Here is a 19,055-nt window from a genome sequence, read left to right as displayed (position 1 = left end):
AAAGTAAAGAAGAGATGGTGATGTGGCAGTAACTGTGATTACTAATTATTTCAATGGGTTTAAGTCAATAAAATTCTGTGTGAAAAAAAAAATCATTGTCCAATTTGTTACATCCACTGATCGAAACCACCGACAGGTGTGAATATAACATTGATCATCTCGTTACAGTGCAACGTTCTGCTTTGAAAACCATGAGTCCTGGCATTCATCTGGACATAAACATTGTTGCAGACCAGACACACTCCCTCTACCCAGCGGCACTCCCTAACTAGAGGGCCCAGCCCCAGCAGGACAACACACTCCACCACATCACGAAAACTGCTCAGAAATGGCTTGAGGAACTTTCAAACGTGAGTTTGCTGTGGTGTTAAAAAGAGAGCAAAGTATATATTTAGGTGAAGGTGTACATTATTTGTTTGAATTGGGACTTGGTGAAGTGATGACCAGAAGCCCTGCAGAGTGAAAGCCAGCAAAAAAACCCAGCCCGGACCATGATGTAAAGGCATGGAAGCAGATCTCTTTAAAATCTTATACCAAAGTTTAAGTGTGTCAAATTACGTACTAAAGATCAGGGAATTAACAAGAATTTAAGGGAGTAAAATGGAGAAACCTATGAAAGTGAAGATGGGTTAGCCTCCAATGTCAGTAGACCAAACAGGACATAGCTCAAATAAAAAGAAAGAATCTTTGTAAGGGCACTGATAAGAAAAAGTTGAATTGGAGAGAGGTTATTAAGAGCAAACCTGTAGGATTGCACTGTGGCTGCACTCCGGGTGCTGCCTGACAGTTGGTTGTCTTGAGGCAGACAAAGACTCTTGGCAGTCTGTTCTGGAGTAAACGTGGCCTTGTCAGCAGTGATGGAGAGGCCTTGCAGAGGGCAGGACTTTCCAGGGGAAAAGAAGCAGCGCAGTATTGTTGAGACTAGGTTTGAGGTGGTGGGCAGACATCCAACTGGCGATGTCAGCAAAGCAAGTGGAGATGTGTGCCTCAACCTGTGAGTGCCTAAGGATGGAAAAAAAAAGTTGTGGAAGTTGAGTTAATGATAAATATAGGATCCTATACACAAGATGAAATACTACGTAAAGCAAGATGCCTGTTGAGGCAGGTCAACAACCATTTTCTTTGCAGAAGAGGTGAAATGAGCTGAGGTTTGGATGGGGTGCAGTGGTATCTATCAACAAAAAAGAAAAATTCAATGTTTTGTCTCTTTTGCTGTACTGATCATATTTCATGTAACTATTGTCTTGTCTTCAAACCTATTAAATTAAATGTGCAGAACCAACGCACAATCTATGAATAAGTGCAGGTTGAGGCTGTGATCAGACATGTGCAAGAGGAGAATGTGCATAATAATAGTGAAGAGAAGAAAGCAGCAGGGAAAAAGGCTGATAGTGGAAACCAGTCTAGTGGAATATACAGTGTCAAGGGGTTTCTTTTGGTTTTAGAGTGATAGCATACTTGAGAGAGGAGCCAGGCTGACTCTATATTTGCTGGGTGTGGCTGCAGACATGAATCAGTGTGTGTGAAAACTATCACTGCACCGGACAAAATTCCTCAAAACATACAGTGTACACAGTGTAAATATTTATAGGACATAATTCAAGAAGAATAAAAGGGTTTTCATATATTATTCACATGAATTTGAGAACTGGATGAAAGGATAACTACTTTTTAGTTTCTTAGTTGTAATAGTAATGGTTTCTAAATCAACAACTTTTTGATTATCAGTTGACGGAGAATTCCCTTCACAGCTGTTTATTCTGCTCCAGTGAAATTAAAGATATCCACTTTGTCTTTTTTAGCTTTTTCAGTTCAGTAGGAAGAACTACTCTTTAGAAAGGGGCAGCAGGAAATCTTAACCTTTCCAGGAGAATGCTGTTAATGATATTTGACATAGAAAGTGAGAAATCCAAGAGTGTTTACTAGCAGGATACCAGCAATTATAACTCATTATTGCCAAATAAAAGGAGTAACTACCAACCAAAGGCGTTTTTAAAAACCTGGTAACCTGTCCATTGTTCTTATTAATGGACCATAAATAAACTATAAAGCATTAGTAAGTGTATTCACATTGATAAAGCCACTGGCTACAGCTTAATAACACTTCACTATAAAATTCCTGCCTTGTTAGGAAGTGGTACATGGCACATTTTATAGTTAAGAGTGAACAGGTGCATTGTTTAAAAAAAAATGCAAAAGGAGATCTCAGTGCCTTATTTACATTCAAACTTTTTTTTTTTTTTTAAGATTGGATCAGCTGCTGTCCTCCACTTCAAAGCCTTTCTCGGTTGACTATGATATTATTGTAACAGTTAAAAGATCAAGCTAAAGGTCCAGAGCTTAACTCCTGCATTTTTGCACTCAGTCTTTTGTATCGCGAGAGCAGGGGGAAGAAAGGGAAAAAAAAGTTTTGGGGAAAGTTGAGTAGAGCAGGGATGAGGAAAAAGCTCTGCTGTGAGGGAGAGTCACAGTGAGTTTTGCCATTCTCATCCTCTGGAATGCATCAGCTCCTCTAACTTTATCTGTGCAAAATCAACACACAACTGGATGCGCACGAGCAGACTCCAAAAGTCAACAATGCGCAGTTATTTATAGCAGCTGAGCGAAAGATTTGAGTGACTTCTCTTCTTCTCCGCAGTTTTCTTCTAAACGTTTATTCAGCTATACCTGCAAGTAAAAGTGGGAGCAGTCCTCTGTCGGGTCTGAGGCGAATCTCCTGTTCGGGAGACAAGGTAAAGTAAACCACTCACTCGTGCGCAGTTTTGCACATTATTATTTCTACACTGCATGCTGGGCTGCGTGATTTTCTAACTTAATATTGGCAGAAGTCATATCATACCAGCTACTTCTTAGAGCGCAGCAGAGTTGTTTTCCTTTTTTGCGCAGCATCTCCTGCACTCTCCTCTGCGTCTTTTCCAAATAGTTTTTTTTTTTTTTTTAACTATTGTTTTGCAGCTTTGACTCCACTGCAGAGGTCGACCGGGCTGGGAAACTAGTTAAGGTGACTTTTATTCTACCGAGCACTGGAGTTGTACACTTGATAGAGAGAGGATATGCCGGACAGTAAGTGTGGAGGACGGCTGCTGCAGTTGGCCGTGGCTCTGGTGGCCTTGCTGTCGCTCTGCGCCGAGTTTGGAGACGCTGCTGCAGAGTTGGTAGATGCCGGGGACAGCGAGCTGGTGACCAAGCAGACCGACTCCAGAGCCAGCAGGGCTAAGAGGAGGGGAGGGACGGACGTCCTCAGAGGGTAATGTGACTATGATAATCCCCATTAGTCCAATTTGGGAACTCTTTTCTTTTCTTTTCTTTTCTTTTCTTTTCTTTTCTTTTTTGCTCTGGCACTATATTCCAATTTCACCCCAACTTTTAATTTGAAATGAGCATCTCCCAGCGGGTTTTTTACATTTTGGCCCGGAGCAGGTGTCTGCTCTTCTCACATATAACTTGCTGGTCCTACATGATCACAGACGGTCAGAAAACACTTGTGTGTATGTGTGTGTGTGTGTGTTTTTAATAAGGCAGACCGAGACCCATGAATGACATTGTCTGTGATGGGAAGTTTGGAGCAAAGTTTAGTAATTAAATACTGGCAAGAATATCACATTCCTGCTGACTGCAATAATAAATTACATCCAAACAAAGGAGGCCATTGGTCGTGTGTGGCTGTGGCAGAGAGAGAGAGAGAGAGAGAGAGAGAGAGAGAGAGCGCGAGAGAGACTGACTAACAGCCTAATCCTCTTTCTGGCCAAAAACACCACACCCCAGTTGTGGATAAATCACATCTGCAGCTGTACACAGTGGGTCACTGCTGGAGAGGTTGTGTGTGTGTGCGTGTGTGTATGTGAATAAGGGAGGGAGGGGGTGGGGTGGGGGAGACAGACAGAAGGAAAGCAAGAAAGAAAGGAAAAGCAAAGAAAAGAAAGAACGTCTGTGTCCAGTGATGACAGCAAACAGCTGATGAAGGTCACACAGTAGACAGCTCAATGAGCATTCTCCACAGGCATTTTTATTTGACATGCTTTAAGTTAATTTATCAGAACATCTGGGTTCAGAGGCAGGAAGTACATACAGGCTGCATACTGTGTCACGCTGACTTACCACTATTAGAATGTTACAGACATTCAACAGGCTTGCACCGCACAGTATATACACTGACCCCTGGGTCGATATGGAGGTGATTACAAATTCACATATGTGCTGTAGACTTGTCACAGATCTGCAGGTGACAGGGTGGCCCAGGTTTTCACTTCCATCATCAAATTTCTTAAAACACCTTGTGCAGCATAATATTTTCCTCACCAAGAATATTTTCTATTGGGAAGTGCCAAATGCTACATGCCGGGCCGCACCCGACAGTAGCAACATCTCCTTAAGCAGTAGCATGGGCAAGCAGTTCCCACCCTGGGGGTTGGGATGGATCATAATATGAGTACAAATCAGTCACTAGGTAATTTCAGGGGTAAGAAATAACTTTCTAGAAAAAGGAAAAAAGTTTGCTCCTGATGGAATACTGGGAATAAGGGATATTGGTTCTTCAGTTGAATTGCTCACCACTTCGGTGACACCCATGATGAGGTGTCATAAGTAGGCTTTGCTTCGTATCAAATGGTCACAAGTATAACAGGTTGGGAACCTCTGGCATAGTAATTGAGAAACACATAATGTAGCGTCATGTTTTTAGAAATGTGATGGACATTTCATGGCTTTTTGTTGGGGGGGCCTTGAAAACATAATTTCAGTATTTCCAGAGGGGCCTCTGTGTTTGCTAATGCTACAAATGTTACCTGAACATTTGGGGGTGAGCATGAGATGACTGAATTCTGAATTTTGATCCTTTGTGCAGACAGCTGGGTCAGGCTGCAAATTACCACCCTGCTGAAATGTCCTTGAGTGATGTGTCCTTATGCCTGTTGATGAAGTGTTCTGCAGAGAGGGTCAAAAACAGAGGATCTGTTTCTATAGTCTCTGGATCAGTAACCACAGTAGAGGTTAATTGAGGATCTAAAGACAGAGGGGTTTGTATGTTGTACAGATCATAAAGCCCCAAAAACAAATGGACTTGACTTGAGAGTGATCTGAACTGTGTGAAATGGATTATTGATCCTCTGATGCTGCGTCTTCCACAGACCAAATGTGTGTGGCTCGAGGAACAACGCCTACTGCTGCCCAGGCTGGAAAACTCTGACTGGAGGAAACCAGTGCATTGTTCGTGAGTATCATCTCCATTATTCCACAGCTGCTCTTTACACAGGGAGGTTGTAAATCCAGGTCAGGGTAGAAGTTTGAGCTCTTCATCATCATCATCATCATCATCATCATCACCAGCAGCAGTAGTTATCAGTACCTTGCACCCTGCTTTTGTTTTGTATTGGATTAATTTCAGACCAGGTTTGAATATTCTTCGATTTGTAGAGAAAGATATGGATTGATCCTCTTTCTTCAATATTGTCAAATTAATATCAGGAATAAAATGCACTGCTTTTTCCGAGTATGCAAGTTTACTTTATTTCACTATTTCAATGAGTCTTATGAAACAAATATTGTCCATTTGATCTTGTTATTGAGACTCATTTATGGAATTATACAAACCAAATACTGCCACTGACATGTTTAAAGGTGTTTGATCGCCCAATAATTTTACCTAAGCAATGGGTTATTGTGGCCGATGGTGGTGATGAGCCAATAACATGACCTAAAACAAGTGGGAATTGGTCAATAATTTTGGTCCATTTACTCTGATATTCTGTCAGTGGTTTTCTTTTTATTCCCTTCCCTTGCTCGCTCTCTCTCTTGCCCTCTCTAGACAGGAAGGTCTGAGGGGCTGTAGAGTTGTGTGATTGCAGTCTGGCTGGTTGGCTGGCAGGATGCCTGTCGCGGCTCTAATGACATTGTTAAGCAGTGGGGTTCAGGGAGTAGGGGTCAGTGGCTGGACTCTACCTGATGGGAGCTGGGGGCAGGGGACCATGCCAACAACAGTCTGTGGGAAAGAGAACAACTGAACGAAAACAGCCAGCACAGACTGAAAACACCAACTGGTACACATTTATGGCAACAAAAACTCAAAGAAAAAAATAGCTTGGCGCTATTGCCAAGTGGGCCTCTATAACTTAAACATGATGATGGTTAAAAGGAAGATTTGGCCATGTTTGGACTGTGGTCTGTTTGAGTTTTGAAATATTATAGATGAGAGGTCAGTATGAGGTTTAGCTCATTGCCTAAATTGCACCAAATGAAATTCTAATCTGAACTTCAAATCCTGCAGTGGACAGGCTGACAGGCAACAGACACATAACATCAATTTTCTCTCACGCACAATCAAGACAGACCCCGGGGCCATGAAGCGAGCATGTTATTTTATCTTGCACCTGACGTTTTTATGTTGTTTGACAGAGTGTCATGTTCCATCTTTGCAGCGATCTGCCGGAGTTCATGTGGAGATGGTTTCTGCTCCAGACCCAACATGTGCACCTGTCCCAACGGCCAGATTGCCCCATCCTGTGGATCCAAGTCAGGTTGTTCATCGCCTCCCCTTTCCCTCATCGCCTCCCGCTCTTTTGAAGCTTGCAGTCATGAGCTTGATGGGTTTTATTATATAGTGTACATAGATGGGGGGGATAACTGGTACTTAGCCAATAGATAAACACAATAATGGTAAGAAATAGGAGTGTATGAAGTCAAAACTAAGTGTTTTTGGACAGCCTACACCACACCCCTGTCTGTACATTTTTTTTAAAAATAAAGGAGCTGTAATCTTAAGATAAACATTTCTCCATGCAGTAACAATAATGACAAGCAGTGACAGATGATAGAGGACAGAAAATATGCAGCCTTGTCATATCTTTTCCTCTGTAGGACAGAAATTAAAGAGGCTGTAAGTGGTTCAAATTTTATGAGTGCCATTTGAATCATTTTTCTTAGGTTTTCTTCTCCTTGTCATGAGTAATGAGCACTAACTAGCATGGTACAAAAATATGAGATATGAAGCCAAAGAATCTCCTGAAAACATCCCCTGAAACTGCCCCAAGATTGCAACAATTGATATATGTTGCAATCACGTTCTGGCAAATAGCGGTCAATCTCGTGGATTGTTGTGTGTGTGTGTGTGTGTGTGTGTGTGTGTGTGTGTGTGTGTGTGTGTGTGTGTGTGTGTGTGTGTGTTTATGAGTCGATTGGGTGTGTGTGTGCTTTGGAAGACGTCCACAGTCAACATCTCCTCCATGTTGCTCTCTTGAAGCAGCTCACAGCGCTTCAACCCAATGCGCTCATCTGTTTGCAAACCATAAATTTCTAGGAAATTATGTCTTAGCACAACTTTCGAGAAACATGGTTCAAAGTGCATTTTGTTTATGTTGTAAATCTAATCTGCAGTGTATGTTTGTGTACTCTGAATTTAACCCCAACATTCCTCTGTGTGAATGTCCGTGTTTGCATTGTTTTGCCCACAGTCCAGCACTGTAACATTCGTTGTATGAACGGGGGAACATGTGCTGAGGACCACTGCCTGTGCCAGAAAGGCTACGTGGGAAACCACTGTGGGCAACGTAAGGATCATAATAACCCATGCTAGCATTAGCATTAGCAGAAAACCCTGCTGTGCTCAGGTACAGCCCCATAGAGCTGCTAGCATAACTGTGGACTCTTAGTGTAGTTGTAGTTTTGGTCATCCTTCCTGTTATTAACGATAACTCTGTACTCAACAAGTTACTTGCTGAGACATGATCATGGCAACATTGCAATTGTATTTGGATGAAAAACTGGAAAATTGTTAATGAAACTTTTTTAAACATCAATCACAGTGTCCAGGCTGACGTCCTGATTCATCTCTGACCTTGTGTACTTTCAGTAGTCGTGTGTGCACCACGCACTGCATTTTGCTTACTCTTGGTTTGACCTCCAAATGAATTGGTTTAGATAATGTGCCCAAACTGCTTGTCTGTGGCTGCTTGTTTTTTGCGACATCTGCCTTCTTTTTAGCAATGTCATCGTGTTCCCAGATCTCTGTAATTAATTTAGTGACAATGTTGTTATTATAAACAACAGAAACTACAAACTTAAGACCCAATTTGTTTAACCAGAAATATCCGTTAAATTCCTTTTAAGTCACAGTAGTGTCCTCGAGTAATTGTTTGTTTTTCTCTCTTTTCTTCTCCAGCGGTTTGTGAAAATGGCTGTCTCAATGGAGGAAGATGTGTGGCTCCCAACAGATGTGTGTGCACCTATGGCTTCACCGGGGCTCAGTGTGAGAGAGGTAATGACTGCCACACTGCAGGACTCAGCATTTCTCTCACTCATCTTACATCACGCTGTCTCTGTGCTCTACATTCACTACTCACTACAGCTGAAGTGGTTTTCAAAGCCACACGTGCTGTTTTTGTGAAAACGTGACTCGGTGCTGAATGGCGGTTGTTTTCTGTGACTGAAGACAATTCCTGCTTAGTCATGCCACCGGCTCCAGGAATGTGGTTTGTTGTGGAACATTTGCATGTGAAGCCTGAGCTCAGAAATGACCATTATTTTCCACATCTGCTCTCAAACAACGCTCTGGGGAATGTAATGTCTTTCTAAATGTGTGCTGTTTGTTAACTGAAGACCTCCCAACCTCCTGTGGTTGCTCTCTGGCACATGTGAGCAAAAGCTCCAAAATATACAAGCACACGCAAACCGAGCACGGCCTGCACTGTGTTTGTGCGTGTGTGCAGGCGTTTGTGCCGGGGGGCTGTGACACTGATGACCTATAGAGGTCAAAGTGGTGACCCTGTAAAGCTAACATTTGGATTGGCAGCAGAGCTCCTAATTAGTAACATCCCTCTTAACAAGGCCATGATTCAGAGGCTTGTCAGTAGGGTCTTGAGGATTTGTCCTTTGGTTTACTTTAGTATCTTTAACCTTGCAGCTAATAGGGCACTATCTGGTTGCCTTGTGGGTTAGCACCAGCCTTATCTGCTGAAGCACTCTTCTGCATGTTGTGACTTTGGTTTCCAGTCTTTCCTGTGGAAGCTTGGCTGAAGGGTTTGTGAGACTGTTGAGGAATTCAAATTGAGCTTTTTTTCAGTGCACACTATCTTTTAGATGTACATACTTTCCAGGGAATACAAGGAATATCAGAAACAGTGTGCTGTTGTGTTTTGTGTGTGATGACTTCTGATGAAGAAATGATTTGCGAGCAAAGAATTTGACCACATCTGGTTTGAAAACGCTAATTTTCCATGTAAGGTGACAAGCATGAAAAGTGTACACTGTCTGCTGATCTATGAATAGTAGTTTCCTGTTTGCTGTGGTGATAGTGTCTTTCCATGAGTGAAACTTTTTGCATACTTTTTGGTGTGCGTGTGTGTGTGTGTGTGTGTGTGTGTGTGTGTGTGTGTCTGAGAACAGCTGCTTGGAGACCAACTTCCATCTTCATTCATTTGTCTCAACACTATATATTGTGCTGAATTAAGGTATCCATCTGTGTCACTGTGTGTTCATGTTTCCATGAAATCCAAGATTTCACATGGCCAGTGCATGTCTTAATATTATTTTATTTTATTTTATTTTATTGTGCAGAATATACTGTATATATTATAATATAAGCTGTATGGTGTTTACTTGATTGACAGATAATTAGTTAACAATAGTTTTGATTAGTCATTTAGATAATATCTGTAGCAAAAAAGGCCAAATATTGTCTGGTTCCAGCTTCTCAGATGTGAGGATATTCTACTTCAATCTGTTTTGTATCATTGTTAATTTTGGATTTGGTTTTGGATCGTTGGTTGGACAAAGCAAACTGTTTGAAGATGTCGTGTTAAGCTCTTGGGACTTGTGATGTAATCATGATTTTGTCACATTATTATTATCACCATTATCATCAGCTATTCGGTCCTTCATCTTGCATCTAGTTGCACCAAGAGAGATAGACAAAGCAGGCCAATGGATACAGTGGTGTTTTGGGCTAAGTTACTTTCACTGGAATTTCCTTGGCTGAGGTCCATCACCTCCCAGGGGAAAGCCATTGTGCTCTCATGCAAACACAACCAACTGTGTGGGGTTGTGCATAAAGTGCATGTGCGTACACATCCATGCACACATGCACAACCCCACACAGTTTTTAATGCAGTTTACAGAACCGTGCCCCATTATGGCTTGATCTTATCACATTAGCAAGAACACGAGGTTTTCCACAAACACGTGATCTGACCAGGGGAGAAGTAGCTGCACTCAGGACCCAGAGCTTTTCTCGGATGGGGAAATATCCTGGTGCTATCAAGGGCTCAACATGAGCGCATCACCACTGCAGAGATGTGTGACCGCTAAAGTGACTGGTAATCTGCTGACCAGTGGTCCCACCACCAGGCACAGCTGACTGCAGTAAAAAATGCAGCCTGGTACATCAACGTCTTCTTTGTTGGTTACAAATGTGATTTAGGTTGGAATGTGGGATTGGTGAGATCCAGCCACACCGCTGCTGATTGCATGCAGGGCTCTTTTTGCTCCTGCTGGAGAGTCGTTTAGCTACGGAGCAATAAAGACGAGCTTTCGGTATGACGCCATGGAGTTCACTTGGGATGGTGGTGAAAGACTGGCCTGAAACGTGGCAACACGTGAGTTACACAGTCAATAAGTCAGCAGCCAGAGCACAACAGGGAAGCTGGTCAGTCAGCTGAGGGCCTCACTTGTCTCTTAATGCCTCACTGATTTTCTCCTATCAGGCTCTGTTCTGGCCCAGCGCAAACCTCAGTAGATAGATAACCGTGTGTGTGTGTGTGTGTGTGTGTGTGTGTGTTTGTGTGTGTGTCTCACTGTGTGTGTGCTTGAGTGTGTGCTCAACTTGCTAGTCCTGGGAGGATGGAGAAATCTGCTGACGGGCCAGTAGGGAAGGCTCCACCCAGATATAAGACCCAATAACACATGCACGGAAAACACACACACACAAACCACACAAACATAGGCATACACGGATGCATGTGCACAAATTACGCATATGTTAAGGTATGCATAGATGCTGTGAACACTGTCTGCAAAGGGAAGATTGACAAAGGGTCGCTATGGAAAAGGTGGACGGATTTTTCTGTGTGTGTACAAACATTTTGGAGTTAATCCAGGAAACTCTTTTGACCCACTTCCCGGCGGGTTTCCCTCCTGTTCACACCAAGGCTGTTGTTGTGCATAAACTCACCGGTCACTGAGGACGCCAACGTTTCTATTGTGTTCCAAAAGTAACGCTTTTGGACTTGAAATCCCTTGCTAATGATAGTCAAAACAAACTATCCATTCCCATATTAAGATGCTGATTCCTGATGCATCTATGATAGTATGCAAACATGTTTCCAAAAGTAGAGCAGTAAAGCAAAAACAAGAGCAGCATTTTTGTAAGTTTTGGTCTGTTTTGAGATCATCTTTGGCTAGACTGTGGATGAGGGGTTGGGACATTGGCTGAGATTCTGTGTGTGTGTGTGTGTGTTTGAGCGCATTTGTGTGTGAACACGTGCGATTGCTCCCAGATGTACAGGACATGGGTGGATCCCCCAGCTGTATGCAGTTCACAGAGAGACAGTAAGATGACGGATGAAATGACACCACTTTCACCCTACAGCTGTCCGCCTCTCCCTGTTTACCTCAGCTGACTGTTTAAGTGCTGTGCTTGTATTTGCTTTATTTCATGCTCATGATCTTTGTGTTTTAGTGTTTGCTCTCCTCCACTAACATCTGTAATGAGCAGGTATTATGTCAGATGGTCTGACAGTAATAACACATAAACCTTAATTTGATGAAAAGAGAAACTCAGCTTATATGGGCGCCATGTAAAAAGTTTCCATAGCTCCTGTAATTGCTTTTCCTATATACGGCGGATTCCTTTGTTGCCATAGGTAATGCACATAATGTTTAAGGCTTTAAGTAGATACAGAAAACTGGCAACTGGTCGGATTTGTTGTCTGAAAGCAGTGATAGAGGAATTATTCTGATCCCTTGCTGAAGTGGAAGTAAAAATGAGATCAACTTAATAGTATCTCATTGCAAGTTAAAGTCCTGCATTAGAAAAAAGAAGTACAGAACACTTTGCAGAAAACATTATATCTTAGTATCACAAAGGAAAGAACTTATTTTGAAAAGGGCCCCCTGGAAGTGCTATAAGTTACTGATGCTTTTAAAGGAGTAGTCTGACATTTTGGGAAATAGCTTTCTTGCCTAGAGTTAGATTAGAAGAACAATGTTACTCTTGCATCAGTCTATTCAATATGAAGCTGGAGCCAGAAGACAGTTAGCTTAGATAAACATATAGACCAGAAACAGGAGGCAACAGTTAGCCTGGCTGTGTAACAAAAATCAGCCTGCCTGCACCACCTAAAGTTCACGTATTAGGATGTTGTATGATGTTTGTAGAAAAACTGAAATGCAACAACAACAGGTTGCAGTCTTACAGGGGGTTTTATGCAGGACTGTTTAGGATGGACTGACCTTTAGCCAGGCTAGCTGTTTCTAGTCTTTCTGCTACTGTATGCTAACCTAACTGGCTGCCAGAAGTAGCTTCATTTATTATATTTCCCAAAATGTTGAAATATTCCTTAAATGTTATAGCTGGTCCAGCTGGTGCTATATAAAATTTGTTGTACTAATGTTACATTGCCTCATGTGATCTGAATTTAGCGTGTGTTTGGCCTGAAATGTTGTCTTCAAAGTAGTGAGTTGTAACTTTCTGGTAGCTCTCAAACTAATGTAGTGAACTAAGACGTAAATAGGGTCCCTCTCAAGTATCCCAAAGCTGTACTTGAGTAAATGTACTTAGTTACTTTCCACCTCTGGGTGGAAGGAGAAGTAGACTAAGAATCAAAAGCATTTGGTCTCCAGTAGAGCCTGAGCAGGAGGGAGAGAGAAAGAGAAGCAGAGATGACCCAGTTCTGTTTCACACAGTGCATGTGCCAGAGGCAGAGAGATCGTGGAGGCTGTGGTGCACGTGACGGGTTTGGGCTGGGCCCCGGTCCACACGGGAAACGCACAATGTCTCGTTTGTTTTAAACGACTGCGCTGTTGGAACCGGTCTCCCTCTTTCCTCTCGTTGTCTGTTGTCTGCCGTGAAATGTGGAAATGATTTTTGCCTTTGGATCTTGGCCAGATTCTTTTGGGAGGGATGAGTTTTCCCCTCTCTCTTTCTCTCTGTCCCTATCTCTGTTTCACCATCTTCCAATCCTTCACCTGATAAGATTCAGTGATTTTTGTTAAATCCACAGGGAGTTTGCAACTAAGGAGTGGTGTTTGGATAGAGGATGAGGTGAGGGGATAGATGCATGCAAGCAGTGGGATCAAGGGAATGAGGTTTAAACCAGTTTGAAGGGGAGGAAAGATTAAGAATCTTGATGGAGGGACTTTCTTCACACTCTTGAGCTCATATTTATTATAAGCTATTTAGTTTTAATTCTAGACTGCTGTAGCTTGTGTTCCATAGATGTGCCCTGTCAGTCAGCCTCTTGCCGGTATTCCCTACATTGTGTATTACTAGAAAACTAATTTATCACAATGTGGGAAATGTGCCATTCTGCCTTAAAACCCACTAAAGAGCTGATGATCTTATAATATGTGCACCAGACTGATTTTTCATCGTCTGGGTGTCCTTGCTTACTTTTGCTAGTGTCTATTACTCTCCACAGCCGCCCACACAACTTTAAAAGCTTTTCCAGACCTCTTCCCTATCTCTGCTTTCCTCTATCACACACACACACACACACACACACACGCACGCACATACGATGCACCTGAGAGCCAGACCGATTAAAATGCCAGGAACAGACAATGCATTCTTTATAGAGTGTGTTACTGTCCGCTCTGCAGCTTTTTCATCACATATAATGTAATTATGTTGCAGATGTCATGTAAAATTACATTTATTTTGAGTAGTTATGTTAGCATATACGAGACATTTTTTTCAGATTTCTCTTTCTGTTTATGTGTTTGAGTGGCTACCAAATCTTCCTTTTTTTTAGCATTTTGTTTGCACTGGAAATGAAGAAATATACTTAAGTTTTCACCAAAAAAATAACTCCTGTTTTCCCTCTGCAGACTACCGCACTGGGCCATGCTTTGCCTCTGTGAATAACCAGATGTGTCAAGGCCAGCTCACAGGCATTGTGTGCACAAAGACTTTGTGCTGCGCCACAGTGGGACGGGCGTGGGGTCACCCCTGTGAGATGTGCCCTGCCCAACCTCACCCCTGCCGAAGAGGGTTCATACCAAACCACCGCACTGGGGCGTGCCAAGGTAAAGTCTGTTCCTCAGCGTCTCTGTCTCTTTTTTTGTTTTTGTCTCTTTCTTTTTCTCTCTGTCACCCTCCCTCCCCTCTCCTTCTTTAAGTAAAGTGCTGTTTCTATTCTCTCTGCCCATTTTTAACTCCTTCTCCCTTCTCGTCTGCCTTAACCGCTCTCCCTCTGTCATCCCCTCATCTCTACCCACCATCCCCTCTCCAGAGGATTAGTTCTAATTGGGTTAAATTGGGGTGGGTGGCAGTGCCTCCCACATGTGTATGGAATGCCCACGGACACCCGCTGTGGCAGGACTGTCAGAGTCAGTAACACGGGTCAGTGGCGGTGCCACGTGGGAGAGCTCATTTCTGGTAAGACGGCCCTCTGCCTGCCTGCTCCAGACCCAACAACATCAGAACCTCTGCAGGGGAGGCGAACCTGAGCCAGGACCCAGAGGAACATGGAGTGCTCTGAGACTGCATCAGGTCACAGCCTCCTGGAGGTTTTCAGCCTGAGATCTTTGTTTTAATCAGTCAAATTCATTAAATGAATTTAAATCAGTCATCAATGTCGCTTGCAAAGTCACAGATTTCAAGTTTTTCTAAAAGTTGCTGGGCAGAGAGATTGATTCACTGCTCTGAATTAACTCTCTAATTATGTCATAGTGTCCTTCCTTTGCAAGCATCTTCTTACTTATCAGCCATTGTATGTGATCACAACTACAACCCTCTATTTGACTGTAGACCTGTCCTTTCTGTATTTCTCTCCTTCTTTCTATCTCTTCCTTGGTCGACTTGGCCTCAATTTCTATTCCTCCTGCAGGAGACATTCCTCTCTCTTTCTCTCTCTCGTTCTCTTTTCCCTTGTCACTCTGTTGATCGCTGGAAAGTCAGGGCCAGACTGTTAAAACAGACCCAATTTCAGTCCATGCACATCCAGGGATGTGCAGATTTGTGTGTTAATGTTAGTCTGTGTGTGTGTGTGTGTGTGTGTGTGTGTTGTCCTCTTGCCCCTACACTGAGTTTATTTTACCATGTCTGTGTCATTTCTCTTGTTTTGTACATTAAAAGGAACTGTGTGCCGGTTTGTGTGTGTGTGTGTGTTAGGTTGTGTTTTAATTGTATGCTCTGTATGTGCAGACGTGGATGAGTGCCAGGCCATCCCTGGCATCTGTCAAGGAGGAAACTGTATCAACACAGTGGGATCCTTTGAATGTAAATGCCCCGCTGGGCACAAGTTCAACGAGGTCTCACAGAAATGTGAAGGTAAGAATCAAGCTCACAGCCGTCACAGTAAAACTGTGAAATGTCTGACTTTCAGTGTCTGCCTGAATGACAGAGCAGACTAAAAATCTTTCTTTTAAAATTTCCTAATTAACAGTGTGAACGTAGAGTTAAAGGCCACATCCGTCTAGTTGTGGTAACTTCACCTCAGTCGCGGTATTTTGATTATTACTTTGTGGGGAAAGACCACACATAAGCCACTTTACCCTTACCTTGAAATAAGTTCAGTTAAACCAAAGTAGCACTCAGCTTTCTCTCAGTTATTCTGCATAACACTTAATTGTGAACCTTGAAAGAAATGATGATCTTATTTGTTTTCTCTCTGCTATGTGCTGTGTGACACATTTTTCCTCTCACAAATGAAAAGTTGAATTAATGGGCAAGTAAATGCACCATTGCTTGCACTTTGCTGCTACTACCTTAAACCTGCTGCCTTATAACTCCTCTCCACTTGTGCTAATGTCACTGTTAGTTTAGCATTTTAAATGCTAACTTCTTGTTCAGAATTTAAAACAGCTTCTCAGCCAGGTATATCAATGCACAACATAAACCTAGAGACAGCCATTGAAGTATGTGTCCACATGTAGTTTTGGAAAGACATTTTTCTCTTAGCTGGCGATCCTAATTATCAACTTCTGACTGGCTTTCAGAATTGTTAGATCACAGTCTTCAGTTTCTTACTTTCTTTATAATTGTATCCACTGAGAGACTCACAATTTTTTTATGTTTCTGGCTAAAGAAAAGCTTTAATAAAACCCTCGCTACACTCCTCTGCATCACTTCTGTTTTTCCAGAAATAAAGGCCTACCGTTAGCCTGTGAAAAATATTGGCTCATTAAGACATGAATATGACAACTTCCAGACCAAGTTTAACTCTGGTGAAACAGACTGTGCAGGGTTTTGTGGCACTCCAATGCAGAGTAAAATATGTGCTATTTTATGCCCAGAAATAATTGCCGGAAAACTTCTGGACTGTGTAAAAGACTTTTCAAACGGGTCTAAGTTACAGTGTGTTTCTTAACAGACTTTGTGCATGATGATGTGCACTTGGTGGTTAACAGTGCTAACAGAAGAGCAGCCACAGAGGCTCCTGGATTTAATATCCTGTGACAATGCTTTATTTCCATTGTCATTGCCAACGTGTGCTCTAGAAACTCTTGAGGCCATGTGTGATTTCAAGTCACTTTGCAGTTTAATCACTTTCATCAACACTTACTGTGCAATTTTTAGCAACACAGAACAACTAAACAGGAAACAGTCCAAATGTTTTGAGTCTTTTTTTCCTCTCCTCTCCTCTCCTCTCCTCTCTGTAGATCTGGATGAGTGTTCAAACATTCCAGGTCTCTGCAGTGTAGGTGAATGCTCTAATACTGTTGGCAGCTACTTCTGCAAGTGTCCCCAGGGGTATCATACCTCTTTGGATGGATCCAGGTGTATAGGTGAGTCCTCTGTCGCACAGGAAAATTGACTGCATTGCATTTGCTTTGGTTCTTTGTCAGTGGGATAGATAAATTATTAGACAAAGCAGCTGAGCAAAAAAGGTGCTGCCTCATTCTCTTTCCTTTTTCCACCCCATTTTGGTTCTTCTCCCTTTATGCCTGGCACTGAGCATAGAAAGAACTGAAATCTGTCCAGCGTTCCAGCTGGTAGAATTTAGGTCAGTAGTCACTTGCTTGTTTCTAGTTCCACAACAATGAGATATATTCTCTTAAAACTGAGGAGGGGACACAGTGAGAGAAGTAAAGTGATCTCCTCTTGTGCTCAGGTGATTTTTACATCATGGTTTGGAAGAAGGGAAGTGTGTGTGTGCATCTGTCCGTAAGTCAGTGTGTGCATGTGTGTCACTGTACGGTCCACATCCTGGGAAGTTGGTAACAGTACTTATTAACATATACACACACGAATACACGCACACAATCATCAGAACAGCCTCCAGTAAAGCTCGCAAGTTCAGTTCAGTTTGACCCAAAACAGACCAGGGAGGAATTTTGGTCAGAATAGTCTGTTAGATGTACACACACACACACACAAACGTATGCAAACACACACTCATATTACCCCCCCAGGAGAGGATGTTTGTGAGGAAGGAATGTCTGAGTCTTTTGCTCCAGAAAACCATTGCGCCAAACATTTTAGTCTGTTTCCCATGCAGCAACACTGGAGTTCAGCATCTACTCCAGCCCCTTAAGGGCCCAACTGTTTTTCCTCCAACCAACTCTACACTTGCCTGACATCTTGTCGAACTTAACCAAGCAATCAGGAGTGTAGCATGTCCGTTTCTCCATGTGAATACGCTGGATGGGCGGGGTGTGAAACAAGACATGATATATTTATGTTAATGGGGAACCTGTGTGTTAGTCATGCTGGTGCACAGTGCCAGAAACTGCAGGATGTAGGAAAGGTTCTCGATAAATAGGAAGTGATGACTTGGAAATGGCCTCCACTTTCCAAATGATGGAAAATCTGAAGCAACGGCGGCTACTTTTTGATTGTACTCTTGCCAATTTTGCTCAACACGCAGACAATACATGCCATATTCCATGCAGCACGGTTAGTTAAACTGACTTCATGCTGTGTTGTTTCCCACAGATGCTCGCGGTGGGTACTGCTACGCTAGTGTGCTTAACGGGCGCTGTGCCAACCAAAACTCACAGCTCATGACCAAAATTCAGTGCTGCTGTGATAGTGGACGCTGCTGGTCCGATGGGTCCACCCCTGAGATATGTCCCATTCGTGCAACAGGTGGGGTCACTCATCATCACGTGGCTTCAGCTTTACATTTTTACTTCTAAACTATGTGTCTCCATGTCTTAACACAAAGCTAACCCTCTGTTGTTTTTCACATCTGCTCATTGTAGAAGAGCACCAGAAACTGTGCTTCCAGCTTCCTGATGGGAACGGTGGGGTACTGATACCTGGTCATGTCCCAGGGGGCCCCGATCTACCCGGCATCTACCCACTTCCATATCCTGGTCAGACTCCTGGGCAAGTTCCTGGCCAGGTACCCGGAGTGATTCCTGGTCAAATTCCCATCCAGGTTCCAGGCCTGGTCCCTGGCCAAGTACCGGGTCAGATTCCAGGCCAAATTCCAATTCATATTCCGGGACATATACAGCCTCCTCCGCCAGGTATGCTCCTACTTTCTGTTTGTGTTTGGTTCACATGTTCACAGACACACACACGTCTTCAAAGTTGACATGTGCCAAATCCACTTACAACTCATACTTTCTGGTCTGACTCAGTGGATGTGCAAAGCTCCACCTCCCACTGATCTTGTTTTGCCATGTTCAAAACCCCAGTTTTGAGCAACACCAACCCACGCCCTCCAGCTAATGAGCTACATGTTAATGATGGAAAACTTTGACTGGGACTTGAATTGAGCGCTGAGATGGTGCTGCTTGTTTCATTTGGGTACTGCTGTAAAGATATTTTAAAGAGTATTCAGAAAAAGTAAACATTATCATACGTTTGCAGACCAGTAATGTCAAGAGTTGATATAACCATGTGCAGAATCTTCTGCAGTAAAATTTCCATTGGAACTGTTTTGCAAGGGAGTTTT

At 42.8% G+C, this 19,055-nt stretch overlaps 1 protein-coding gene across 3 annotated transcripts in view; it reads left to right on the top strand.

Annotated features, from left to right (window-relative positions):
* Positions 1–331: 331 nt before the first annotated feature.
* The window catches only part of fbn1 (fibrillin 1), a 58,526-nt gene continuing 39,802 nt past the window's right edge, over positions 332–19,055 (top strand). The window contains exons 1-12 of one of the 3 annotated variants that reach the window (XM_018683584.2): positions 332–350; positions 2,639–2,732; positions 2,956–3,247; positions 5,127–5,209; positions 6,414–6,512; positions 7,446–7,541; positions 8,153–8,248; positions 14,035–14,232; positions 15,353–15,478; positions 16,810–16,935; positions 18,086–18,238; positions 18,355–18,624. In XM_018683584.2, the coding sequence (XP_018539100.1) occupies positions 3,054–3,247; positions 5,127–5,209; positions 6,414–6,512; positions 7,446–7,541; positions 8,153–8,248; positions 14,035–14,232; positions 15,353–15,478; positions 16,810–16,935; positions 18,086–18,238; positions 18,355–18,624 (1,441 nt within the window). In that variant the 5' untranslated portion in view covers positions 332–350; positions 2,639–2,732; positions 2,956–3,053. Of the gene's footprint in view, positions 351–2,425; positions 2,733–2,955; positions 3,248–5,126; positions 5,210–6,413; positions 6,513–7,445; positions 7,542–8,152; positions 8,249–14,034; positions 14,233–15,352; positions 15,479–16,809; positions 16,936–18,085; positions 18,239–18,354; positions 18,625–19,055 lie in introns of those variants that run through there. The other 2 variants (XM_018683582.2, XM_051074755.1) reach the window with 2 other exon arrangements.

This window comes from Lates calcarifer, linkage group LG2 (assembly GCF_001640805.2).
Source record: "Lates calcarifer isolate ASB-BC8 linkage group LG2, TLL_Latcal_v3, whole genome shotgun sequence".
NCBI lineage: Eukaryota > Metazoa > Chordata > Actinopteri > Centropomidae > Lates > Lates calcarifer.
Note: the sequence above shows the minus strand (reverse complement) of the source record. Positions and strands in the feature narration are given on the sequence as shown.